This window comes from Serinus canaria, chromosome 5 (assembly GCF_022539315.1).
Source record: "Serinus canaria isolate serCan28SL12 chromosome 5, serCan2020, whole genome shotgun sequence".
NCBI classification, from domain to species: Eukaryota; Metazoa; Chordata; class Aves; order Passeriformes; family Fringillidae; genus Serinus; species Serinus canaria.
This window is the reverse complement of record NC_066319.1, coordinates 57314008-57340090: the sequence shown is the minus strand read 5'-3', so window position 1 is coordinate 57340090 and position 26083 is coordinate 57314008. Positions and strand designations below refer to the sequence as shown.

Genomic DNA, 26083 nt, shown 5'->3' with positions numbered 1-26083 from the left:
AATTGACAGGACTTCTGCTGGTCCAGTTCCCTTGGGACTGCCCTGCTGCCACCCAACCTGTGGCTTGTAGTTACAGCAACAAGACCCATGGGCCTGCCTGAGGCTGTGGTGGGTTGGGGTGCAGTTCCCTGGCAAGGGGTGGTGGCAGAACGTGGCCATCATGGCACTGCAAACCTCATGCTCAGGTGCAGTGAGGGCTGGCAGCTGCCTCAGGGCCCAGGAGGTGGGAGCTGAGTGTGCTCACACCGTGGTCTCTCTGTCCCACTGCCCCATCCAGGGAGCAGGGCAGACCTGGAGATTCTCAGCAGGTTCAGCCAGCCTTTCTGAGTGTTCACAGAGCAAGAGTGTTCATCTCATCATGGTGATGAGACAGGATGGGTTCAAGTCAGAAAATCATCCTGCAGCTCAGCCAGGCAGGATTGTGGGGACTGGGCCAGGCAGGGTCTCCTGGTGGGCTTGGCTTTTTGGGACCCATGGCTGGGCTGGGCAAGCTGGAATGGGCAACCTGCAATGCCACTGGAACACAGCCTGACAGCCCTGGTTTGGGATGGAGGTGGATCCTGGGCCACAGAGGATAGAAAGGAAGCTTGGGTAGGCTGGTGATAGCCTTGGCAGACATGGAGGCAGTGTGTCTGGTAAGGCAGTTAATTAATTGGAGGCAGTGTGTCTGGTAAGGCAGTTAATTAATACTTTTTGTTCCTGAACTGGGAGAGATCCATGATGCAGTTAAGGGACCAAGGAAGGAGGAGCCATGCTGACTTTTTCCACCTGCATTATTTACCCAGTCCACTGCAGGGAAACCAAGGCAGTGAGATCCAGTGGTAACAGAGGGCAGGGAACATTTCCTGCCTGTGACATGATGTGCTGGGACAGGGTTTCCTTATGCTGAGTCCTCTGTCCTTAGTGTGTCCTTTCCTCCTCCACACCCCAGTCATACCCACAGTTTAGCCATTTTCTTTTTCTACATATGGTATCTTGGTGCAGTGTTATGCATTCTGTGTCCTTAAGCAGATTATAGCCCAAAATAAATTCCAGTTTAATGGAAAATATTATCAGTTTCCATGGGAATTACTTACCACGTGATTGTGGTCGTACTTCCTGTTGTGCTTAGGGCTAAAACCATTAAATTATCAGTATTTTTTACACTTTCTTACAGTTCTCCTATAAATATCTATTCCTCATAATGGGTCAGAACATTCAGTATTCAAATGTGGGTCATTTTGTTTTTTATGCTGTGATCTTATGCCAGATTATCAAATACTTAGGCTCAAGCTGGATTCCACGGAGATCCTCCTACTTCCTAGTTTGTTATTTCAGGTCTGCAAAGCCAAATTCCTGTGGATAGCTATCAGCTGTCAAGGAAATGAGCTGATATTCATGAGTGAAGAAAATGCTGAAGCTGGTCACTTGCCTTTGGTAGCTGGTTAAGACCTCTGGTGTTCAGGAGGTAAGGGCTGCTGTGTCAGGCAACCCAGCATGGAGAACTACCCAAGTGCTGTGTGAGTCCTGGCTCACAGCATTGGACACGGTAATCAGCTGGGCCCAGGAAGAAGGGAGAGGTGTGGTAAAGATATAGTAAGATAATTGGTTTTAGTTTTCATTATCCCACTCTGATTCGATGGGTAGCAAATGAAATATGCTTCCCCCAAGTGAGCCTGAGCAATGTCTCTGTTTCTGTCTCAGCCCACAAGTCTTTGGTCCTTATTTTCTCTCTCTGTCCAGCCGAGGTCAACAGACCACAAGCATCGAGTACTGGTGCCTGCATTCCCCACCAAAGTGAGGCACAGACACTCAACAGAGGAAGCATTTGCTCAAGATGCCATTTATTGGTATCTTTGCATAGTGTGAAATTTGCAGAGGGACTGGGCTCTCTCACAAAGAGGGAACATTTAGCTTCCATGTGGTAACAGGAGTCTCTAGTTCCAGACTCCTTGCCATGGCCTCTTCATCTTTGGATCTGACTCCCAGAGTGAGCTTTTCGCTGTTGGAGAATGGTGAAGCAAAAATTACAAACACTGACAAAGCAGTGTCTTTTCCAAGTCCTGTGTGATCAGGAATGTGGCACCTCCTGCCCAGGGAGTTAAGGATGGGTGGACACTCCTCCTAAACAACAGTGAGGGTACAGAGGCCCTTTAGTGGTACCACACGCTTGGACCCACCACAGTCAGATCTTCAACTCCACTGTGAATTGTGTCAGCACGAGAGTTGCTCAAGCTGCAGCTAGAACCCTCTAGAAGGTTCTCACAAAAGCCACACCTCCAGTCCTTCCACAACTTAACCTGCACTTTGGTGTGCACTTTGTGTGCATCCAGCCTTTGAATGCGTCAGGCTGCACTGAGAGCCTGAGCCAGGGTGGGGACGAAATGCGGGGCTGGCTTGGCTGGGTTGTGACATGCTGTGACATGTGTGACATCACAGGGGACGAGTCACAATGGGGGCAGCCATAAAAGGCCCCAGCAGGTACCGATGGCCCTGCATTGCTCTGGCAAGCGGTGAGTGCACACGTGGCGGGGAGGCTGGGCTGGGAACAAGGGCTGGGGCTGAAATGCTGCACCTGGGGCTGGGTGCACCTGTCCCTCTGCATGTAGGGACAGCCCCTCATGGGAGAGCCTTGGGCAGGCCACAGTACAGGAGTTGCTTCTGCTGCTGCTGCTGGGGGAGCAGTATAGCCCTTGCTGCCTGCATGCTGTCTGTGGCCCTGTCCTTCCAGCTCTCAGATCCCTGGTATTCCCATCCCTGCTGCTGTTATTCCCATCCATGCTGCCCTCATTGTCATCTCCCTCTCTACTGGCCCCATTTAAGTCTGCTCTTCATCCTCCTGCAGACCATGGATGCCATAACATTCTTTTTAATGCTCCTGGAAAGCCTCATCCAGTACGTGCAGCCTGTGGGTGATGTTTTGGATGAGGAAAAACATCTGCGCATGGAGCTGCGTGCAAAGCGCTTGGAGCGGAAGAGAATTCGGCTGGAGCAGCAGGTGGAGCAGCTCACCCTGAAGCAGAGTGGAGGGGCCTGGGGAGACCTGCTCTGCTTTGTTTTGCAGCCCTGGCAGGTCTGGGCTGTTACTGGGCTCCTCATCGTTCTCTTCGGACTGTATTTTTCCTGGAGGAAAAGGAGAGATGAGGCAGAGGACAGCAGCGAGGGAGACGAAGACCATGTTTCTGACAATTATTTGAGATGGCTTCTAGACGAGTGTATACAGTGGCCAGTACAGGACCTGAAGAGAGGCTGCGAGCGGACAATAGACCTGATGGACAATTATACTGTTTATTTTGGACACGTCCTGTCAAACAGTTTCTACCCAGTCCTGGAACAAGCCATCGGGGTGGGCAGTGCCTTTGAAGGCTGGAGTCCCCGTGAGCAGGATGTCGTGTACCGCGTGCTCATACCCATGACTCCTCCCCGAGGCCACAGCTTCCACCTGGAGCTGGACAGTGCAGGGCAGAGGCAGGTGAGGAACTTCCGTGTCCGCGTGCAGCTGGAGTGCACCTGCACGGGGGAGCAGCAGGCTGAGGACATGCTCTGCTTCCTGCACCACCCCAAGGAGGAGCTGAGGAGGAATCAGGATCCCAGCCTCCTGGACACCCTGTGCACCGGCTCCTACCTCGATGTGCAGAAAACTGCCCGCTGGTTCTACCAGCTGGTGAGAGCAATCTGGCCAGCTTTGCCTCAGTCACACAACTGGCATTTAGTGCTGCTGCCCTCCACACGCTCCTGCCAATTCAAAGTGACCAAGAGAGAAGCAAGCTTCAGGATTGAGATGCTGTTTGGGGTGCGGAGAGGTGACTCTGATATCTTTGTCAGCAGCCAGCCAGGATATGCCGGAACCCCAAGCATTCTGTGGCCAGAGACCTATGATGTGGCAGAGATGAAGTTCTTCAAGCACATTGCCAGGCAGGCCCCCCCTGACAGCTTGCACCTGAGATGCCTGCAGCTCTTCTCCCGTCTTCAGCTGGGCACAGGCTTTTCCACCTATACACTGAAGACCATTGTCATGCACCTCCTGAACACCATTCCCGTGTCACGATGGCGCAGGAGGTATTTTTTTCGGCGCCTTCGAGATATCAATGGAAATCTGCGCTGCTGCCTGGAGGAGAAATGCCTTAAGCACTTTATCATAGGCAACAAGAGATTGCCTCAGGAGATCAGCTTGCCTCTGGACATTGCATTGGCTCAGCCACCCAATCTCTTCCAACATCTGGCATGGTATCCAGTTGCCCACTCCCAGGCGATGAGTGAGTACCAGGATCTTCGGCGTCGGCTTGCAAATGTGCTGCTCAATGGCTTCTGAAAGAGGGGCTCATTAACAGAGCTGTGTTTGTGGGCCTCCCAGGCAGTAACATCGTAGAAAACCAGCTCATAGTGCCAAGAAAAAGAGAAAAGAATGTGGGATACAGAGAGAGAGAAGGTTAAATGCCGTGCAGCAGCCCTCTGCCATCAGCAGCAGCAGCTGTGTCATCTCGACAGTCTCCCACAGCATCCACAGTGATGACTGCCATGTGGAGGCCCAGAGAAGCTGACTTCCATTGCAGGGTAGATTGTGGTGATGCACTCCCCCTGCCCTTGGCTGCACTACAGTCTGAGAAACACTCATTAGGCCTTGGCCTTGACAAACTCCATTTGTACGAAGCCCCTTTTGAATGTATCAGAAACATTATTTGTTCCCAGGAACTAACAGGTGTCTAATTAGCACCCTTTTTTTTTAAGGAACATCCTTGGAAACTTTTCCTTCCTGACTTATTTTTCTTTCCTGACTTTTTCTGACTAAGAACCCAAGTGGAATAATATTTTTGTTGACAAACTTTCAAATAAAGATACAGAGAAAAGACCTGAATGATGGAAAATTACTATGACTAAAGCCCACTCTGTTGCGACTGTAAAGCAGTCCAAAGTGAGACCTTTTGAGCTCTTGATTCCAGAATACAAGGGACCAATGTGTGTGTCTCTAACACTGATAATTAGATGGTAGTGGAGTCAACCAGGGACTGTTGGTAAGATCCAAGGACTGCTGGTATTAACGTGCTGTGAGAAGACCAGTATTTGGCTGGAAAAGAAGGGACAGGAGGAAATAGGGCAGCACTCTTCTGTGAGAAAGAGCCACAGCACAGTACAGCATAAGCACAAGAATAAGGCCAAGAAGAAGGCATGGACTATAGAGTAGGATTAAGACCCCCAAAAACCATCAAAGCCATCTGACCCATGTCCAGGAAGGCCTGAAAGAAAGGACTGTACATGCTAGTTAATTGACATAGAAAATGGGGAACCTGCCTTTAGGGCCTGTCAATAAAAGGGTAACCCCCAAGCCTGGGACGTGCCCTCAGGACCCTGGGCATCTCATATACCAGATCAGCACAGCTGGATTGATGCTGAACCCAGGATTATCACCTGGATTGGCACTGCAGCCAGGATTGACATTCCACTAACTGGATCAACACTGTAAGCAGGACTGGTGTTCTTTTTTTCTCTCTCTTTTCTTCTTTATCTTTTTTCTTTTTCTCTTTCTTTAATTCATCTCTCCCTCTTTAATTCCTCTCTTCCCTTTAACCCTACCCCTTTATCCAAAACCCACTGCCTTGTGCTTATATAGTAGGTCAGGGACTAACATATTGCTTTCCAAGCCCAGTGTGTAGTTAGTTAATAAAGTTTTCTGATTGTTTGTGGACCCCATGACTTTTGTTATTCTTTTCAATCACAAGCATTTACAAATCTTTGGTGCTTCCTTCTCCTTAAGGATGGGTTGTCACACTACAGTGGCTACAAAGATGAATTTCATCTTCCTTTCCTCTCATACTGTCACAGCCAGGGTGACCATTTTAGATGGACCCAGAAATTCTTGTTGGCAGCTCCAGCTGGCCAGGGACCATGCAGGAGGCATCATTAATATTCCTCCTTGTGTTCACTGGGGTCTGCGTGGAGAAGCTGCCCAACCTTAGACACTCCCTGGGGAAAAGCTGACACATATCTGAGAATGCAGGACATGGAGAAGGCACTGCTCAATTGGCAGGGGGAATTGCTGCCACACCTTTCCTCTAGAGTAAAAGGATACTCATGGAGTCAAACAGGATGTAGCTGTAGAGATCCTGGCCGGGGGCTTGTGAGAGAGAGTACCGTTACCACTTGGACACTGACTGCCAACCCTTTTCTGAGAGAATCTATTCCCTCTCTGAGCTTCACCCAGTCTCTAATGGATCACTGAGCCAGGATGATGACACTGGTGGACAATGCTATAAGGAATGAAAAGAAATCTCTTGATCAGTCACACAAAGTCATACTCATGGTGCACCTCAACTTCTTAGCTGCAAATGGAGACATCACAGAGAAGAGCTGAACAAGGCCAAAAAATTCCTGAAGTCCGCATTGAAAATAGCTTTTTGACATGAGTACTATGGGAACCAACTAGGAAAAGTGCCCTCCTAGACCTGTTGTTTGTCAATAGAAATGCTCTTGTGGGTGAAGTGGTGATTGGTGCTGTCTTGGCCACAGTAATCAAGAAATGCTTGATTTCTTAAGTGTTATGGAAAAACTGTCCGTGGAGCTACTCCCGAGGGTGGTGGGAAAGCAGGCTTAAAGGAATGTCCTGGTTTAGGGCAAATTTGGGAGAGAATCCCCAAAAAGGGCTTCTCCAAAAACAAACCCAGACGGCCCCTACCCCCAACCAGTTCGGGAAGAATTCCTCAGAAAGAAGTGGAAAGAACCTGTTTATTTGACAGGCACAGCACCCCTCCAACACACAAAATGAACAATACCGGATGACACCACTCTTTCACCGTTCTGAAAAAGATGACAAATTCAGAAAGTCTCTCCTGGGGTGGTCGCTCTGTTATCAGTCCCTCCGGTGCTGAGGCAGCTGCTGCAGCCACAAGGTGTAAACTCTCTCTCCGTGTTCCAAATCCCAGTCCGGAGCAGTCGGCAGGTCCAAACGGGGGAGAGAACAGTCCAGAAAGGAATTTGGACTGTTCAGCTAAATTAAAGCAGAAGTGAAGCAGAAGCAAGAGCGAAAGCAAAAAGCAGGGCAAAAAGCAAAAAAGCAACACTAAATCCTGGTGCTATCTGTATGTCTTGAGGAGTGGCTGATAAGAGGCCCAAAACAAAACTCTCACTCTGACAGTCTTAAAGGCACAGAACATAATATCCAGCATAAATTACACACACACACGAATGGGGATAACAGCATCCTAACGTCACCCTAGACAAGGAACTAATAATAACAGCCCCTGACCATGTAGTTTCAAGGGTATTGATGTCCACAAATGCTAGTCCTTTTTTATTAAAAATGTTTCAATAAGAGCACAAGTCTGATGAAGAAGGGCTGAGGGAGGTGGGGTGCAGAGGCTGGTAGGCCAACAAGAACAGAATTGGCTGTACTCCCCTAGAGGGAAAACCCCTCAAGCCATAACAGGCTGTTAGGGAGAGGAAAAAGGCTTCTCCCAGCATGCCTTGTTGTGACATGTAGATTTAAAGTATCCCATTGGCCCTTCCCCCTCGCTCCGCCCCTGTGCCCTCATCCCATTGGCCCTAGTGTTCTGTCCCACCCCTCAAAATCCCTGTATAAATCCCTGCTTTCCCACCCTAAGTGGGTCTTTTTCCCTGAACCATTTCAAGGAAGAAGCTCAGTAAAGGCTCTCCTTGGAACTCCACACAAAGACCCCATCTCATCTTCTGCGCCACTCAGATCATAAAAGAGCTGAAATCACCCAGCGTGAGCACAGTCAGTGAGGTGCCTTTTTAAAGTGGCTTCTTTGGGAAGGTCACGGCACTCTGAACACCGCCCACTGCAACAGTGGGGGTGTTTAGGAGAGAGAAAAAATGCCTCAGAGGGGACCTTATGGTTCTCTACAGCTCCCTGAAGGGAGCTTTTAGCTGGGTGGGGGTTGATTTATTCTCCCAGGTGTGGCAGGACATCTCATTCTGCTCCAGAGCTGATCTGTGATTTGTTAACTGCTCAGGTAATTCAAACAGGACCAACAGTCTTGTAGTGAGTTCTTTTGGCGCCGTGGGGATAACAGTGGGCTGGCATCTCCCAACTGCCAATAAACATCTTACTGTTGAAGAGACATCTGGAAAGAGAAACTGGATTTCTGACAGACAAGCACCTCACTTGATAACTATAAAAGCCTTACCAAACTTTCATGAAGCAGACATTTTCTCTACATTTCTCTGGAAATGTGTGGTGTTTCTCCTGTGGACAAGAACACTTGTTTTGCAATTACTGCCATGGAGGTTTAGTGAAAGAAATCCACATTATTTCATCACTGTGGTGTGTAACATCTGACTCCTGCTCAGTGCTGTTTCTTTGACAAGCTTTAATATAGATACCTTCATGTTGTACATTGTTTGTTATGCTGTAATCTACTTCTAGTTCTTTTTGTTTTATACTGAGTAGTAGGTAACTCGGACAGAGATTGTTTATCTATTATCTCCTGTCTGTTTAATAAATAATTCATTTTATAAATAGATTTGATCTTTAGAACTTGTGGGCCAGAAAGATTTCTTAAATATGAGTTGTTGACAAAATCTTAGGCTTAGGAGGGGCTTGTCTGAAGATTCCACTTGTCCAGTGACACAATGAAACATGCAATAAGATCAAGGAAAATGACCCTAAGTTGCATCACATATAGATATTTAGATTGGATCTTAGAAAAAATGCTTTCATGAAAACTAATATCAAACTTGGGGAGAGGCTGCCTAGGGAAATAGCTGAGTCACCCCCATTGGAAGGATTGAAAAGGCATGGAATATTTGGGGACTCAGTTTGTTAACGGAGTAGGCAGTGTTAAGTTTGCAGCTAGCTGTACTGTGTGATCGGCAGGGACATTTCAATCTCGCTGACTCTGAGATTTCAGTGTAGCTCAACCAGTGAGAAGTCAAAGCTTAGACTCAATGATCCTCAAGGGTGCCTTCCAACAGGGATATTTAGGAGATTGCCAATGAAGGGCAGATGAAAATAAATCCAAAAGAAAGAACAATGAGAATCCTTTGAAAAAGCTTCACTCAAGGGCCATGCTGAGTGCCTGATACAGAGTAGGGATAAAGGGTGGGGTTGGCTGGGTTGTGACATGCTGTGACATGTGTGACATCACGGGGGACACGTCACAATGGGGGCAGCCATAAAAGGCCCCTGCAGGTACTGCTGGCCCTTGCATTGCTCTGGCAAGCGGTGAGTGCACAGGTGGCGGGGAGGCTGGGCTGGGAACAAGGGCTGGGGCTGAAATGCTGCACCTGTGGCTGGGCTCTCCCTCTGCATGTAGGGACACCCTCTCATGGGAGAGCCTTGGGCAGGCCACAGGGCTGCTGCTGCTGTTGCTAGGGCCTGCCATCTGTGGCCCTGTCCTTCCAGCTCTCAGATCCCTGATGATTCCCATCCCTGCTTCACCCACTGGTAGCTGCCTCCCTCAAAGCATCACTCACAGCCTTCTCTCAATCCTCCTGCAGACTATGAATTCCATAGTATTCCTTTTCTTGCTCTTGCAAAGTCTCATCCAGTACCCACAGCCTGTGGATGATGTTTGGGATGAGGAAACATATCTGCACATGAAGGTGCATGCAGAGCAGCAGGAACTGGAAAGACTTTGGCTGGAGTGGGAGATGGACCAGCTGGCCCCAAAGCAGAGTGAAGTGGGGAAGTACTTGGAGCTCTTAGCTGTTGCTCTGCTTCTGGTCCTTGTCTTGGTCCTATGGTTTATGGGGTGCAAAAGGAGCATGAGGAGAGAGGAAGCTGAAGAAGAAGGTGTTAATGTAAATGAAGATGAGGATGAAAATGAAGCAGATGATCGTGTTCAAGAGAACATAGGAAGGATGTTAGTGGGGCGCATACAGTGGCCTGTACAGGACCTACAGGCAGGCTGTGAGTGGACAATAGACCTGATGGACAATTATACTGTTTATTTTGGACACGTCCTGTCAAATAGTTTCTACCCAGTCCTGCAACGAGCCATCGGGGTGGGCAGTGCCTTTGAAGGCTGGAGTCCCCGTGAGCAGGATGTCGTGTACCGCGTGCTCATACCCATGACTCCTCCCCGAGGCCACAGCTTCCACCTGGAGCTGGACAGTGCAGGGCAGAGGCAGGTGAGGAACTTCCGTGTCCGCGTGCAGCTGGAGTGCACCTGCACGGGGGAGCAGCAGGCTGAGGACATGCTCTGCTTCCTGCACCACCCCGAGGAGGAGCTGAGGAGGAATCAGGATCCCAGCCTCCTGGACACCCTGTGCACCGGCTCCTACCTCGATGTGCAGAAAACTGCCCGCTGGTTCTACCAACTGGTGAGAGCAATCTGGCCAGCTTTGCCTCAGTCACACAACTGGCATTTAGTGCTGCTGCCCTCCACACGCTCCTGCCAATTCAAAGTGACCAAGAGAGAAGCAAGCTTCAGGATTGAGATGCTGTTTGGGGTGCGGAGAGGTGACTCTGATATCTTTGTCAGCAGCCAGCCAGGATATGCGGGAACCCCAAGCATTCTGTGGCCAGAGACCTATGATGTGGCAGAGGTTGAGTTCTTCAAGCACATTGCCAGGCAGGCCCCCCCTGACAGCTTGCACCTGAGATGCCTGCAGCTCTTCTCCCATCTTCAGCTGGGCACAGGCTTTTCCACCTATACACTGAAGACCATTGTCATGCACCTCCTGAACACCATTCCTGTGTCACAGTGGTGCAGGAGACATTTCCTGAGGCGACTGATGGATATCAATGAGACACTGCTCTTATCCCTGGAAGCAAAACGCCTCAGCCACTTCATTGTGGGTAACCACAGGCTTCCTGAGGAGATCAGTTTGCCCCCAGATGTTCAAACAGCTGAGCCACCCAACCTTTTCCATCGCCTGGTGATGGATCCAGTTGCCTGCTCCCGGGGAAGAGGCGAGTACTTGGATCTGCAACGTCGGCTTGTAGCAATTCTTAAACCTGATGATTGAAAAAGATTCTCCTGCAGAGAGCCGTGCTTGTGCTGCTCACAGCTGGCAGCAGAGATCCACCTCCTAGTAAAAATTTGGTGCTTTAAGGAGAAGAGCATTTGTGCAAAGGCTCTGGCGAAGGTCCCACAGCCTCTCCTGCCACTTCAGTAGGTGGAGCGCCATGGGAGGGTATGTTCTACCTCCTTGTATCATCTCATTTTCCAAAAGAAGTCAACCAGATCAACATAAAGCCGTGCAAGTATTTCCCCCATCCTAAGAATGCACATGAAGAGAGCATGTGCTGTACATGAAGGGCCAAAGTCAAAAAACCCCACCTGCAAGATGCAGTTGTTCCCTGCCTTTGAGAAGGGCCAAAAATTGGAGTAAGAATGAAAAGGGAATGTGGGACTGAAAAAGAAAAAAAAAAACCAGGGCAAAAAGGACTAAGAGGAAAAATTAGCACTGCTTGCCTGGCATGAGTCAATGGATGGAGTCTCTCCTTGGCCCTGAAAGTAAAACCTTTATGGAACCTTTGGACCAACTGCATTGGAGATCACCCAAAATTTCGTATAAATAAGAATCTAGATTTTTATTTCATAGATATTTATGTCATGTGTACAAATTATATACTCATAAGTTTTTAAATTATCATATATGACAGCAAAACAATATTCTTATAGAAATAATATCAAAAATACTAAACATGTAAATATTATATCATGGTAAGAAAGAATTCTAAAGAGTTGAATATGTGATTGTGTTAAAGTAATGACTGTAGAGCACATTTTAGTATCACTATCTGTCTGAAACATTAATAGTCTTAGTGCATTTATGTCTGGAAGGTCTCTCATAAAATAGATATAATCATTACTTATAAAACATACATATTATATAGACTATGTATTATGTTTAATATAGCTATATAATATATATTATATACCTATATGTATATATTACATATATGATACAGTTTTTATGTAAAAGTAAGGCCTTATCTAGTGTCACAATCTGCTGCATCCCAGATTAATGCTCTACAGTTAGCGCATTTACAAGGGGTGAGCTGGAAAACCCTTTGTTCTTGCTTCAATAAAATGCAATTTTACAGAATGTGGAGTGTGCTAGACTTCATTGATCTCAGCCAGGCCTAGAGTGGTGGTAAATGTCACACACTGTGAATCTGGGATCCTGAACAGACTCCTTGAACTCGGCCAAACTGAGAGTGCTGAATTGGCTCTAAGCAGAAATTAAGTCGAGCTGCCCCCAGCCCCTCTGATCACAGAATCCCAGAATGCCTTGGCTTGGAAGGGTCCTTAGAAATTGTCCTGTTCCAGCCCTGGTGCCAAGGGCAGGGACACCTTGCGCTAGGCCAGGCAGCCCCAAGGCCCATCCAAGCTGGCCTGGAACACGGCCAGGGGTGGGGCAGCCACAGCTCCTGTGGGCAGCGTGGGCCAGGCCTCAGCAGCCTCTGAGGCCAGAATTCCTTGCCCATCTCCAGCCTAAGGCCGCCCTGCGTCAGAGGGAAGCCACTGCCCTGGCGCTGTCCCCCCAGGGCCTTGCCAACAGCCCCTCTGCAGGTCTCTGCTGGCTCCCGGGCAGGGACTGAAAGGCCTCACGAAGGTGCCCCTGGAGAAGGCCTTGGAGAGCGCTGGGACCAGAAGTGCCGCCATGAGGGCAGCAGCAGGGCTCAGCCTGTCCATTCGTGTGGGAGGGCACAGGGCGGGTGCTGAGGCCCTTCCAGCTGGAGCTGGGAGCTCTGCAGGGCGGCCGGCAGAGAGCCCTGGGCTCCCGCAGCTCTGCAGCCCTCACAGCTGAGGCAGCTGCCCGGGCACAGCCGGCTGGGGACACGCGGCCAGCCCGGGGCCACCCGCAGGGGGAGCCTGCTCTGGGGTCAGCCCGGGCCGCAGCAGGGAGCAGCCCATGGGGCTGTGCCCGGGCAGGGAACGGCTCTGCCCGGGAACAGGGCTCCGGGAGCAGGGCAGCAGGGCCGGAGACAGGGGGACACATGGCTGCAGCCACAGTCAAGATCAGACAGGAACCCTCTCACTCTCTGCAGCTCCCACACAGGAGGGTAGGACTGGTGCAGGTCAGCCTCTGCTCCCAGGAAACAATGGAGAGGACAGGAGGAAATGGCCTCAAGGTCTGCCACGGGAGAATTAGATTGGGTATTAGGGAAAGATTTCCTCTTTGAAAGTGTTGTCAAAAAGGGGCACCAGCTGCCCGTAGAATTGTTGGAATTGTCATTGCTTGAGGCGCTTCAGCAGTGTGTGGAGGTGGCACTTGGGGACATGTTTTTGAGTTGGATTTGTCAATGTTCGGTTTTTGCCTTCTGAATTTATAGCAGGACCAATGTGGTGTGGGACACGGCCCAGATGCTGGTAGTTGTGAGCTGACTCATTCCATACAAATGAGCCTTCCACCATGGCTAGCCCGGGGCTGGCAGCTGAGCCACTGATTATTTGCCACCTTACCCTACTGCAGAAGACTTGAAGGCTCAGGCTGGGGCAGGGGAGGGGGGTGGGCGGCTCACCCAGCACCTAAGCAGAAGGAGAAAGGAGAGAAACGCTGTTACCCATCAATCCCTTGAACTCACACATCCTAACAGGGGAGAGGGGCAAAGGCACAATTTAGAGTTCCATCTAGGCAGCATGGAGAGTGGACCACTCAAATCCAGGTGGATATATGGCAAATGCCACACATTTTACAATGGGAAGAAAAAGCTCCAAACAAAACACAACAAACACAACGCATCCACCAAACCCAAACAGTAAGGTTTGAATTTTCTGTGATTGATGGCTTAGAGTAGCAGCTGTGCAGTGCTGATTGTGTCTTCTCTGGACAGTCATCAACTATGCTTGACTCAGGGGTTTCTAAAGCCAGGTGATCACTTCTTCCTGCTCCAGCCTGTGCTGAGACCAAGCAGCCCTGGCGTGCCCATGGCTGTATGCAGGAGAGCTGGAGAAAGTCACTGCCAGCCAGGCAGCCTTCCCCTCCAAGGCTCCAGAGACACAAGGGCAGAAAGCTGTAGCCTAAGCTGGATTGCACTTGCACCTTTGTTGGCCTTGTCTGTCCTCTGGCATCCTTCAGGCTGGGCAGTGTAAATCTGAGCTGCTTTCACAGGGAATTCAGGGTTTGCCCACACTGGGGCCTTGCTGAAGGCAAAGGCCATGGAAGGGCTCTCCCTTGTGCTGCCTGTGCCGTGGAAGGCCCTAGAGCAAGAGGGCATTTCTTGGCTGCTGAGATTCCCTCCTGACACACTGGCCCTGCTGGTTAGCAAAATCCACATGGACTTGTGGGGACATTCCAGCACTGACTTTCACTCCAAACCTTCCAGTTCTCTCCAAGGAAAATTCTGATTTTTCCTTCTGCTTGGAAGGGCATGGATTCCTTTGGCTGATGTTTTTGGTGCAAAGGTTCTCATATGGAGACTCTTCCAGGCAACCTGAAACTCTTCCGGCCGTCCAGAACCCATTTTGTCCCACTGGATCATGGGAAGTACAGTGCACAAGCAGCACCTTTCTCTCCTCTGCCAGGAGCTGGTTTCACAGCTCAAATGCCTGACATGATGCCAATGGCCCCAGAAGAGAGGTTGTAGCCAAGTGGGGGTCATTATATCAGCCCAGGGAACAAACAATATGAGCAGAGGAAAATGACCTCAAGTTGCACCAGGGGAGGTTTGCAACTTGAGGTCAAGGAGGTTTCCTAGAGATCCAAGGAAATCTAGGATCTCTAGGAAATATCCCCTCAACCAAAAGGATGTCAAGCTTGGGAACAGGCTGCCTAGGGAAATGGCCCCGAGGGACCACCCTCAGAGAGGTTTTAAAGTCTTGTGGATGTGGCATTTGGGGACCTGGCTGATTGGTGCAGTAGGCAGTGTTAAGTTTGCAGTTCCACTGTGTGATCTTCAGGGACTTTTTCAACCACACTGATGCTGAGATTTCAGTGTAGCTCAACCAGAGAGGAGTCAAAGCTTAGACTCAAAGATCCTCCAGGGTGCCTTCCAAGAGGAATATCTAGGAGATTGCCAGTGAAGGGCAGATGAAAATAATCACAAAAAGAGATCAGTGGGCGTCCTTTGAAAAAGCTTCACTCAAGGGCAGCCCTAAGCAGTACACCAGGGCCACTCTGAGTGCCTGAGCCAGGAGGTGGCTCAGGGGAAAAAGGGTGGGGTTGGCTGGGTTGTGACATGCTGTGACACGTGTGACATCACGGGGGACGCGTCACAATGCGGGCAGCCACAAAAGGCCCCTGCAGGTACTGCTTGCCCTGCATTGCTCTGGCAAGCGGTGAGTGCACACGTGGCGGGGAGGCTGGGCTGGGATCAAGGGCTGGGGCTGAAATGCTGCACCTGTGGCTGGGCTCTCCCTCTGCATGTAGGGACACCCTCTCATGGGAGAGCCTTGGGCAGGCCACAGGGCTGCTGCTGCTGAGGCAGTGAAACAGGCCTTGCTGCCTGCATTTTGTCTGTGGCCCTGTCCTTCCTGTCCCCAGATCCCAGAGGATCCTGTCCTCCATCCAGCAACCAGCAGATCCCTCCATCCTGTCCCACTCATGACCTTCTCTCCCTCCTACTGCAGACCATGAATCCAATTATATTCCTTTTTGAACTTTTGAAAAACTTCATCCAGTACCCACAGCCCGTGGCTGAGGGATTGGATGAGGAAACACGTCTGCGCATGGAAGTGCGTGCAAAACACCTGGAATGGGAGAGACTTCATCTGGAGCAGGAGGTGGAGCAGGTCACCCAGAAGCAGGTGCAGCTCTTGAAGCTTGTCACTGTTGTTGTGCTCCTGGTCTACCTCTTTGTCCTGTGGTTTATTGTGTGGAAAAGCAGCTTGAGGAGAGACGGGCATGAAGAAGAAAACCGTGGTGCAAATGAAGAGCAAGTTGGCAATGTTGCTGTACATGAAGAAGGCAATGGCGGAAATGAAGCTCTCAATGAGGCTGCAATTGCAGAAAACAACAATGATGTTGAAATTGCAGTCCAGGAAGAAGACGATTTTGACGATCGCATTGGACGAGTTATAATCGAGCGCATCCGGTGGCCTGTACAGGACCTGCAGAAAGGCTGTGTGTGGATAACTAACCTCATGGACAATTACAGCCTTTTCTTTTACCATGTCTTGTCAAACAGTTTCTACCCAGTCCTGCAACGAGCCATCGGGGTGGGCAGTGCCTTTGAAGGCTGGAGTCCCCGTGAGCAGGATGTCGTGTACCGCGTGCTCATACCCATGACTCCTCCCCGAGGCCACAGCTTCCACCTGGAGCTGGACAGTGCAGGGCAGAGGCAGGTGAGGAACTTCCGTGTCCGCGTGCAGCTGGAGTGCACCTGCAGGGGGAGCAGCAGGCTGAGGACATGCTGTGCTTCCTGCACCACCCCGAGGAGGAGCTGAGGAGGAATCAGGATCCCAGCCTCCTGGACACCCTGTGCACCGGCTCCTACCTCGACGTGCAGAAAACTGCCCGCTGGTTCTACCAGCTGGTGAGAGCAGTCTGGCCAGCTTTGCCTCAGTCACACAACTGGCATTTAGTGCTGCTGCCCTCCACACGCTCCTGCCAATTCAAAGTGACCAACGGCAGGGAAAGCTTCAGGATTGAGATGCTGTTTGGGGTGCGGAGAGAGGACTCAGCCATCTTTGTCAGCAGCCAGACCAGAGAGGCCTACACAGCAAGCACAATCTGGCCCGAGTCTTACGCTGTGGCAGAGGTTGAGTTCTTCAAGCACATTGCCAGCCAGGCCCCCCCTGATAGCTTGCACCTCAAATGCCTGCAGTTCTTCACCCGACTTCCGCTGGGCTTTGGCTTTTCCACCTACACCATGAAGACCATTGTCATGCACCTGCTGAATGTCACGCCTGTCACATCGTGGCGCAGGAGAGATCTCCTGGAACGACTGCAGGATATCATGGATAGCCTGCGCTTATGTGTGCGAACAAAACACCTCAACCACTTCATTGTGGGTAACCAGAGGCTCCCTCAGGACATCAATTTACCTCCAGATGTTCAAATGGGTGAGACATACAATCTCCTACAAACCATGGCGCAGGAGCCGAATGCCCACAGCCAGGCCATACATGAGTATCTGGTTCTGAAAAAGTGGTTCAGAAGAATCCTTCTTGCTGAAGATTGACCCAACGAAGGGGAGAAGTCATGGCTACGAGCACAGAGCTGTGCTTGTGCTGCTCACTAGTGGCATCAGAGAACTACCTTGTAGTCCAAATTCGGTGCTTAAAGGAAAAAAGGATGCGTACAAAGGCTCTGGCGAAGGTCCCACAGCCTCTCCCATGGAGGGCCATGGGAGTTTATAGTCTACCTCCTTGTATCTTTTCACTGTCCAAAAAAAGCACCCAGACCGCATTCAGCCCTGCTTACCTACTTGTTCCGCGCCTGAAAATGCAGGTAAAGAGAGCACGTGCCACCCATGCAGGGCCAACGTCTATAAAGTCCACCAGCAACATAAAGCTCTTCCTGGCCCTTGAAAAGGGCAAAAATTTCAAGCATGGAAGAAGTGTAGTGTGAATGTGAGAGAAAGAAAGAGAAAAAATAAATGGGACAAGAAGGACCAAGAGGAAAAATTGGCACTGCTGGCCCCGGATGAGGCAACGGATGGAGTCTCTCCTTGTTCCTGGAAGGAACACCTTGACGTCAGCATTGGACCAACGGTGTTGGAGCTGACCTGAAATTCTGTTCATAGCGGAATCTAGATTTTTATTTCATAGATATATATATTGTGTATTCTTATCATAGACTATAATATTTATAAATTATATATACTACTAAATTACCATAAAAAAACCACTGATATTAATATTATAAAATGTATGAAATATGTAGATATGATGTTGTGATAAAAAGTAGTTTTAAAGAGTTGAATATGTAATTACATGTACATAGTAGCAGTAGAGTGCCTATTTAGTGTCACTATCTGTTGTGACACATATTGTTCTCTTAGTATGTTTATGTCTGGAAGGTGTTACATAAAAGACATATATTTATAACATATATAAGATACATATAATATATATATGATGTATAAATTATATTTGCATATAACTGTATAATATGTATTATACACTACATGCGTGTATTATATTATATATATTACATATAATATACATCATATTACATTAAGTTATACATATATATTAGTTATATATATAGTATATTATATTATATTATATTATATTATATGATATTATAGTATATTATATTATATTATATCTAGATTTATATATTATATTATCTTCTATTATATTCTATTATCTTATATTATATTATCTTATCTTATATTATATTATATTATAATATATTATATTTATTTTGTATACAATTAATGCCATATCTAATGTCACTATCTGTTGCAACCCATATTCATGCTCTATAGTTAGAGCATTTACAAGGGGTGAGCTGGAAAACCCTTTGTTCTTGCTTCAATAAAATGCCTTTTTACAGAATGTGGAGTGTGCTAGACTTCATTGATCTCAGCCAGGCCTATAGTGGTGGTAAATGTCACACACTATGAATCTGGGATCTTGAACAGACTCCTTGAACTCGGCCAAACTCAGAGTGCTGAATTGGCTCTAAGCAGAAATTAAGTCGAGCTGCCCCCAGCCCCTCTGATCACAGAATCCCAGAATGCCTTGGCTTGGGAGGGTCCTTAGAAATTGTCTTGTTCCAGCCCTGGTGCCAAGGGCAGGGACACCTTGCGCTAAGCCAGGCTGCCCCAAGGCCCATCCGAGCTGGCCTGGAACACGGGCCAGGGGTGGGGCAGCCACAGCTCCTGTGGGCAGCGTGGGCCAGGCCTCAGCAGCCTCTGAGGCCAGAATTCCTTGCCCATCTCGAGACAGCCTAAGGCCGCCCTGCGTCAGAGGGAAGCCACTGCCCTGGCGCTGTCCCCCCAGGGCCTTGCCAACAGCCCCTCTGCAGGTCTCTGCTGGCTCCCGGGCAGGGACTGAAAGGCCTCACGAAGGTGCCCCTGGAGAAGGCCTTGGAGAGCGCTGGGACCAGAAGTGCCGCCATGAGGGCAGCAAGCAGGGCTCAGCCTGTCCGGGTGCTGAGGCCCTTCCAGCTGGAGCTGGGAGCTCTGCAGGGCGGCCGGCAGAGAGCCCTGGGCTCCCGCAGCTCTGCAGCCCTCACGGCTGAGGCAGCTGCCCGGGCACAGCCGGCTGGGGACACGCGGCCAGCCCGGGGCCACCCGCAGGGGGAGCCTGCTCTGGGGCCAGCCCGGGCCGCAGCAGGGAGCAGCCCATGGGGCTGTGCCCGGGCAGGGAACGGCTCTGCCCGGGGACAGGGCTCCGGGAGCAGGGCAGCAGGGCCGGCAATGAAGGCACAGAGACAGGGGAATGCATGGCTGCAGCCACAGTCAAGATCAGACAGGAACCCTCTCACTCTCTGCACCTCCCACACAGGAGGGTGGGACTGGTGCAGGTCAGCCTCTGCTCCCAGGAAACAATGGAGAGGACAGGAGGAAATGGCCTCAAGGTCTGCCAGGGGAGAATTAGATTGTGTATGAGGGGAAAATTTCCCCTCTGAAAGTGTTTTCAAGCACTGGCACCAGCTGCCTGTAGAATTGGAGCAATGATCATTGCTTGAGGCCCTTCAGCAGTGTGTGGAGGTGGCACTTGGTTACATGTTTTCCAGGGGAGCTTGTCAGTGTCATGTTTGTGCCCTTTGTGCCCTGTGTCCCACCCTGAACTGGCAGGAGCAGTTCAGGGTGGGACACAGCCCAGATGCTGGCAGCTGTGAGCTAACTCATTCCATACAGATGAGCCTTCCACCATGGCTAGCACCGGGGCTGGCAGCTGAGCCACTGAATACGTGCCACCTTACCCTACTGCAGAAGACTTGAAGGCTCAAGCTGGGGAAGGGGAGGGGGGTGGGCAGCTCTTCTGGCTCCTGAGTTCAAGGAGAGAGGAGGGAAACGCTGTTACCCATCAATCCCTGGAACTCACACATCCTAACCAGGGAAAGAGAGAGGCAAAGGCACAATTTCGAGTTCCATGTAGTCCGCACTGTGAGTGGACCACTCAAATCCAGGTCGATATATGGCAATATATCATTCAAATCCTGGTGGATATATGGAAAATGCCACACATTTTCCTGTGGGGGGGGGAAGCTCTAAACAAAACACAACAAAGTCCCTAAACCCAAACAGTAAGGTTTGAATTTTCTGTGATTGATGGCTTAGAGTAGCAGCTGTGCAGTGCTGATTGTGTCTTCTCTGGACAGTCATCAACTATGCTTGACTCAGGGGTTTCTAAAGCCAGGTGATCACTTCTTCCTGCTCCAGCCTGTGCTGAGACCAAGCAGCCCTGGCGTGCCCATGGCTGTATGCAGGAGAGCTGGAGAAAGTCACTGCCAGCCAGGCAGCCTTCCCCTCCAAGGCTCCAGAGACACAAGGGCAGAAAGCTGTAGCCTAAGCTGGATTGCACTTGCACCTTTGTTGGCCTTGTCTGTCCTCTGGCATCCTTCAGGCTGGGCAGTGTAAATCTGAGCTGCTTTCACAGGGAATTCAGGGTTTGCCCAAACTGGGGCCTTGCTGAAGGCAAAGGCCATGGAAGGGCTCTCCCTTGTGCTGCCTGTGCCGTGGAAGGCCCCAGAGCAAGAGGGCATTTCTTGGCTGCTGAGATTCCCTCCTGACACACTGGCCCTGCTGGTTAGCAAAATCCACACGGACTTGTGGGGACATTCCAGCACTGACTTTCACTCCAAACCTTCCAGTTCTCTCTAAGGAAAATTCTGATTTTTCCTTCTGCTTGGAAGGTCATGGATTCCCTTGGCTGATGTTTTTGGTGCAAAGGTTCTCCTCACATGGAGACTCTTCCAGGCAACCTGAAACTCTTCCGGCCGTCCAGAACCCACTTTGTCCCACTGGATCATGGGAAGTACAGTGCACAAGCAGCACCTTTCTCTCCTCTGCCAGGAGCTGGTTTCACAGCTCAAATGCCTGACATGATGCCAATGGCCCCAGAAGAGAGGTTGTAGCCAAGTGGGGGTCATTATATCAGCCCAGGGAACAAACAATATGAGCAGAGGAAAATGACCTCAAGTTGCACCAGGGTAGGTTTTGATTTGATCTCTAGTAAATATCCCCTCAACCAAAAGGATGTCAAGCTTGGCAACAGGCTGCCTAGGGAAATGGCCCCAAGGGACCACCCTCAGAGAGGTTTCAAAGTCTTGTGGATGTGGCATTTGGGGACCTGGCTGATTGGTGCAGTAGGCAGTGTTAAGTTTGAAGTTGCACTGTGTGATCTTCAGGGACTTTTTCAATCACACTGATGCTGAGATTTCCGTGTAGCTCAACCAGAGAGGAGTCAAAGCTTAGACTCAAAGATCCTCCAGGGTGCCTTCCAAGAGGAATATCTAGGAGATTGCCAGTGAAGGGCAGATGAAAATAATCACAAAAAGAGATCAGTGGGCGTCCTTTGAAAAAGCTTCACTCAAGGGCAGCCCTAAGCAGTACACCAGGGCCACTCTGAGTGCCTGAGCCAGGAGGTGGCTCAGGGGAAAAAGGGTGGAGTTGGTTGGGTTGTGACATGCTGTGACACGTGTGACATCACGGGGGACGCGTCACAATGCGGGCAGCCACAAAAGGCCCCTGCAGGTACTGCTTGCCCTGCATTGCTCTGGCAAGCGGTGAGTGCACACGTGGCGGGGAGGCTGGGCTGGGAACAAGGGCTGGGGCTGAAATGCTGCACCTGTGGCTGGGCTCTCCCTCTGCATGTAGGGACACCCTCTCATGGGAGAGCCTTGGGCAGGCCACAGGGCTGCTGCTGCTGCTGAGGCAGTGAAACAGGCCTTGCTGCCTGCATGTTGTCTGTGGCCCTGTCCTTCCTGTCCCCAGATCCCTGAGGATCCTGTCTTCCATCCAGCAACCAGCAGATCCCTCCATCCCGTCCCACTCATGACCTTCTCTCCCTTTTCCTGCAGACCATGGATCCCATGGTATTCCTTTTTGTACTTTTGAAAAGCCTCATCCAGTACCCACAGCCCGTGGCTGACGGATTGGATGAGGAAACACGTCTGCGCATGGAAGTGCGTGCAAAACACCTGGAATGGGAGAGACTTCATCTGGAGCAGGAGGTGGAGCAGGTCACCCAGAAGCAGGTGCAGCTCTTGAAGCTTGTCACTGTTGCTGCGGTCTTGGTCCACATCTTCGTCCTGTGGTTTATTGTGTGGAAAAGCAGCCTGAGGAGAGAGGAGGATGAAGAAGAAAACCGTGGTGCAAATGAAGAGCAAGTTGGCAATGTTGCTGTACATGAAGAAGGCAATGGTGGAAATGAAGCTGTCAATGAGTCTGAAATGGTAGATAACAACGATGTTTCAACTGCAGCCCAAGAAGAAGACGATTTTGACGATCGCATTGGACGAGTTATAATGGAGTGCATCCAGTGGCCTGTACAGGACCTACAGGCAGGCTGTGAGTGGGTAACTAAACTCATGGATAAATATAGCCTTTACTTTTGCCATGCCTTGTCAAACAGTTTCTACCCAGTCCTGCAACGAGCCATCGGGGTGGGCAGTGCCTTTGAAGGCTGGAGTCCCCGTGAGCAGGATGTCGTGTACCGCGTGCTCATACCCATGACTCCTCCCCGAGGCCACAGCTTCCACCTGGAGCTGGACAGTGCAGGGCAGAGGCAGGTGAGGAACTTCCGTGTCCGCGTGCAGCTGGAGTGCACCTGCACGGGGCAGCAGCAGGCTGAGGACATGCTGTGCTTCCTGCATCACCCCGAGGAGGAGCTGAGGAGGAATCAGGATCCCAGCCTCCTGGACACCCTGTGCACCGGCTCCTACCTCGACGTGCAGAAAACTGCCCGCTGGTTCTGCCAATTGGTGAGAGCAATCTGGCCAGCTTTGCCTCAGTCACACAACTGGCATTTAGTGCTGCTGCCCTCCACACGCTCCTGCCAATTCAAAGTGACCAACGGCAGGGAAAGCTTCAGGATTGAGATGCTGTTTGGGGTGCGGAGAGAGGACTCAGCCATCTTTGTCAGCAGCCAGACCAGAGAGGCCTACACAGCAAGCACAATCTGGCCCGAGTCTTACGCTGTGGCAGAGGTTGAGTTCTTCAAGCACATTGCCAGCCAGGCCCCCCCTGATAGCTTGCACCTCAAATGCCTGCAGTTCTTCACCCGTCTTCAGCTGGGCTTTGGCTTTTCCACCTACACCATGAAGACCATTGTCATGCACCTGCTGAATGTCACGCCTGTCACATCGTGGCGCAGGAGAGATCTCCTGGAACGACTGCAGGATATCATGGATAGCCTGCGCTTATGTGTGCAAGCAAAACACCTCAACCACTTCATTGTGGGTAACCAGAGGCTCCCTCAGGACATCAATTTACCTCCAGATGTTCAAATGGGTGAGACATACAATCTCCTCCATAACCTGGCGCAGGAGCCGAATGCCCACAGCCAGGCAATATATGAGTACCAAATTCTGCAAGAGCAGTTCAGAAGAATCCTTCTTGCTGAAGATTGACCTAATGAAGGGAAAGTGTCAAGGCTATGAACACAAAGCTGCTCTGCTGTCAGCACAGAACCACCTTGCTGTACAAATTTTATGCTTCAAGGAGAAGAGGATGTGGGCAAAGGCTTTGGTGAAGGTCCCACAGCCTCTCCTACCACCTCAGTAGGTGGAGGGCCATGGGAAGTTTTATTCTGCTTCCTTGTATCATTTCATTGTCCAAAAAAGGCTCCCAGATGGCATTAACCTCCTGCTTGCAGTTTAACTCTCCCACTCTTGAAAAAGCAGATGAAGAGAACACGCACCATACATGCAGGGCCAAAGTCTACAAAGTCCACCAGCAACACAAAGCTCTTCCTGGCCCTTGAAAAGGGCAAAAATTTCAAGCATGGAAGAAGGGTGAATGTGGGAGAGAGAAAGAGAAAAAGAAACGGGGCAAGAAGGACCAAGAGGAAAAATCGGCACTGCTGGCCCCGGAAGAGGCAATGGATGGAATCTCTCCTTGTTCCTGGAAGGGACACCTTGACGTCAGCATTGGAACAATGGTGTTGGAGCTGACCTGAAATTCTGTTCATAGCGGAATCTAGATTTTTATTTCATAGATATATATATTTTGTATTCTTTTTATAGATGATTTATAAATTATATATACTACTAAATTACCATAAAACAAAACATTAATATTAATATTATAAAATGTATGAAATATGTAGATATGATGTTGTGATAAAAAGTAGTTTTAAAGAGTTGAATATGTAATTACATGTACATAGTAGCAGTAGAGTGCCTATTTAGTGTCACTATCTGTTGTGACACATATTGTTGCTCTTAGTATGTTTATGTCTGGAAGGTGTTACATAAAAGAGATATATTTATAACATATATAAGATACTTATGATATATACATGCTGTATACATTGTATTTGAATATAACTGTGTGATATGTATTATATACCGCATGCCTATAATATATTACATTATTGATATAATTTTATATACATGTAAAGCCATATCTAGTCTTGCTATCTGTTACGACCTAGATTAATGCTCTATAGTTAGCGCATTTACAAGGGGTGAGCTGGAAAACCCTTTGTTCTTGCTTCAATAAAATGGAATTTTACAGAATGTGGAGTGTGCTAGACTTCACTGATCTCAGCCAGGCCTATAGTGGTGGTAAATGTCACACACTATGAATCTGGGATCTTGAACAGACTCCTTGAACTCGGCCAAACTCAGAGTGCTGAATTGGCTCTAAGCAGAAATTAAGTTGAGCTGCCCCCAGCCCCTCTGATCACAGAATCCCAGAATGCCTTGGCTTGGGACGGTCCTTAGAAATTGGCTTGTTCCAGCCTGGTGCCAAGGGCAGGGACACCTTGCGCTAGGCCAGGCTGCCCGAAGGCCCATCCGAGCTGGCCTGGAACACGGCCAGGGGTGGGGCAGCCACAGCTCCTGTGGGCAGCGTGGGCCAGGCCTCAGCAGCCTCTGAGGCCAGAATTCCTTGCCCATCTCGAGACAGCCTAAGGCCGCCCTGCGTCAGAGGGAAGCCACTGCCCTGGCGCTGTCCCCCCAGGGCCTTGCCAACAGCCCCTCTGCAGGTCTCTGCTGGCTCCCGGGCAGGGACTGAAAGGCCTCACGAAGGTGCCCCTGGAGAAGGCCTTGGAGAGCACTGGGACCAGAAGTGCCGCCATGAGGGCAGCAGCAGGGCTCAGCCTGTCCATCCGTGTCGGAGGGTACAGGGCGGGTGCTGAGGCCCTGCCAGCTGGAGCTGGGAGCTCTGCAGGGCGGCCGGCAGAGAGCCCTGGGCTCCCGCAGCTCTGCAGCCCTCACAGCTGAGGCAGCTGCCCGGGCACAGCCGGCTGGGGACACGCGGCCAGCCCGGGGCCACCCGCAGGGGGAGCCTGCTCTGGGGCCAGCCCGGGCCGCAGCAGGGAGCAGCCCATGGGGCTGTGTCCGGGCAGGGAACGGCTCTGCCCGGGGACAGGGCTCCGGGAGCAGGGCAGCAGGGCCGGCAATGCAGGCACAGAGATAGGGGAACACATGCCTGCAGTCACCACCTTACTGGCCTGGGGCAGACCTACAGGCAAACCCAACATGGACAGGCAGGAGCTTCTCCCGTCCTCTTTGTGCCCATGGGCCAGACTCTGCCTTGATGTATCCTGGGCCCTTCCCTTAACCAATTGCAGCACCTTGTACTTGGTCTTTTTTATCCACATGAGATTTCCACAGTTCCATTCCTTGATCACGTCCACCTCTCTCTGGTTGATATTCTATCCTTCAGGTGTGTCTACTGCTCCACTGTGCTTGGTGACATCAGGAAATCTGCTGAGGATGCCCTCACTCCCTTTGTCTACAGCAATGATGAAGATATTAAGAATCACTTTTTCCAGAATAGACCCTTCAGGTCCACCACTGGTCACCCATGTCCATCTTGACTCTGAGCTGTTGACCTCTGAAAGCACTGTGCTTGCAATTTCTTATCCATCCAGCAGTCCAGGCATCAAGTCCATCTCTCTAATATAGAGAAGATGTTATGGGGATCATGTCAAAGGCTTTACAGAAGTCCAGATAAATGACACCTGTAGCCCTTCCCTTGTCCCTTCATGTACTCGCTCTGTCATAGAAGGCCAATGGGTAGGTCAGGCAGGATCTACCCTTGGCTGTCCTGATTCACCTCCCTGTTCTCCATGTGCCTTAGCATAGCTCCAAGGAGGATGTGCTCTGTGATCTTGCCAGAAAC

The 26083-nt window shown here is 50.2% G+C and overlaps 2 protein-coding genes and 2 pseudogenes across 2 annotated transcripts; all 4 read left to right on the top strand.

Moving 5' to 3' along the window:
- The first annotated feature begins 2718 nt into the window (after positions 1 to 2718).
- Positions 2719 to 5610, top strand: LOC103826853 (inositol 1,4,5-trisphosphate receptor-interacting protein-like 1). The gene has a single exon (XM_050975638.1). The coding sequence runs from the start codon at positions 2828 to 2830 to the stop codon at positions 4289 to 4291; it is 1464 nt and encodes a 487-aa protein (XP_050831595.1). The 5' UTR covers positions 2719 to 2827; the 3' UTR covers positions 4292 to 5610.
- A 3632-nt stretch (positions 5611 to 9242) lies between these two features.
- Positions 9243 to 10905, top strand: LOC127059651 (inositol 1,4,5-trisphosphate receptor-interacting protein-like 1; annotated as a pseudogene).
- A 4556-nt stretch (positions 10906 to 15461) lies between these two features.
- LOC127059650 (inositol 1,4,5-trisphosphate receptor-interacting protein-like 1) lies at positions 15462 to 17011 on the top strand (annotated as a pseudogene).
- A 4802-nt stretch (positions 17012 to 21813) lies between these two features.
- LOC127059649 (inositol 1,4,5-trisphosphate receptor-interacting protein-like 1) lies at positions 21814 to 23361 on the top strand. The gene has a single exon (XM_050974932.1). The coding sequence runs from the start codon at positions 21814 to 21816 to the stop codon at positions 23359 to 23361; it is 1548 nt and encodes a 515-aa protein (XP_050830889.1).
- Positions 23362 to 26083: the final 2722 nt, after the last annotated feature.

What these genes read in the sequence shown, in the direction of transcription:
- LOC103826853 (XM_050975638.1), top strand. Translation starts at nt 2,828, where the DNA reads ATGGATGCCATAACATTCTTTTTAATGCTCCTGGAAAGCCTCATCCAG.
- LOC127059649 (XM_050974932.1), top strand. Translation starts at nt 21,814, where the DNA reads ATGGATCCCATGGTATTCCTTTTTGTACTTTTGAAAAGCCTCATCCAG.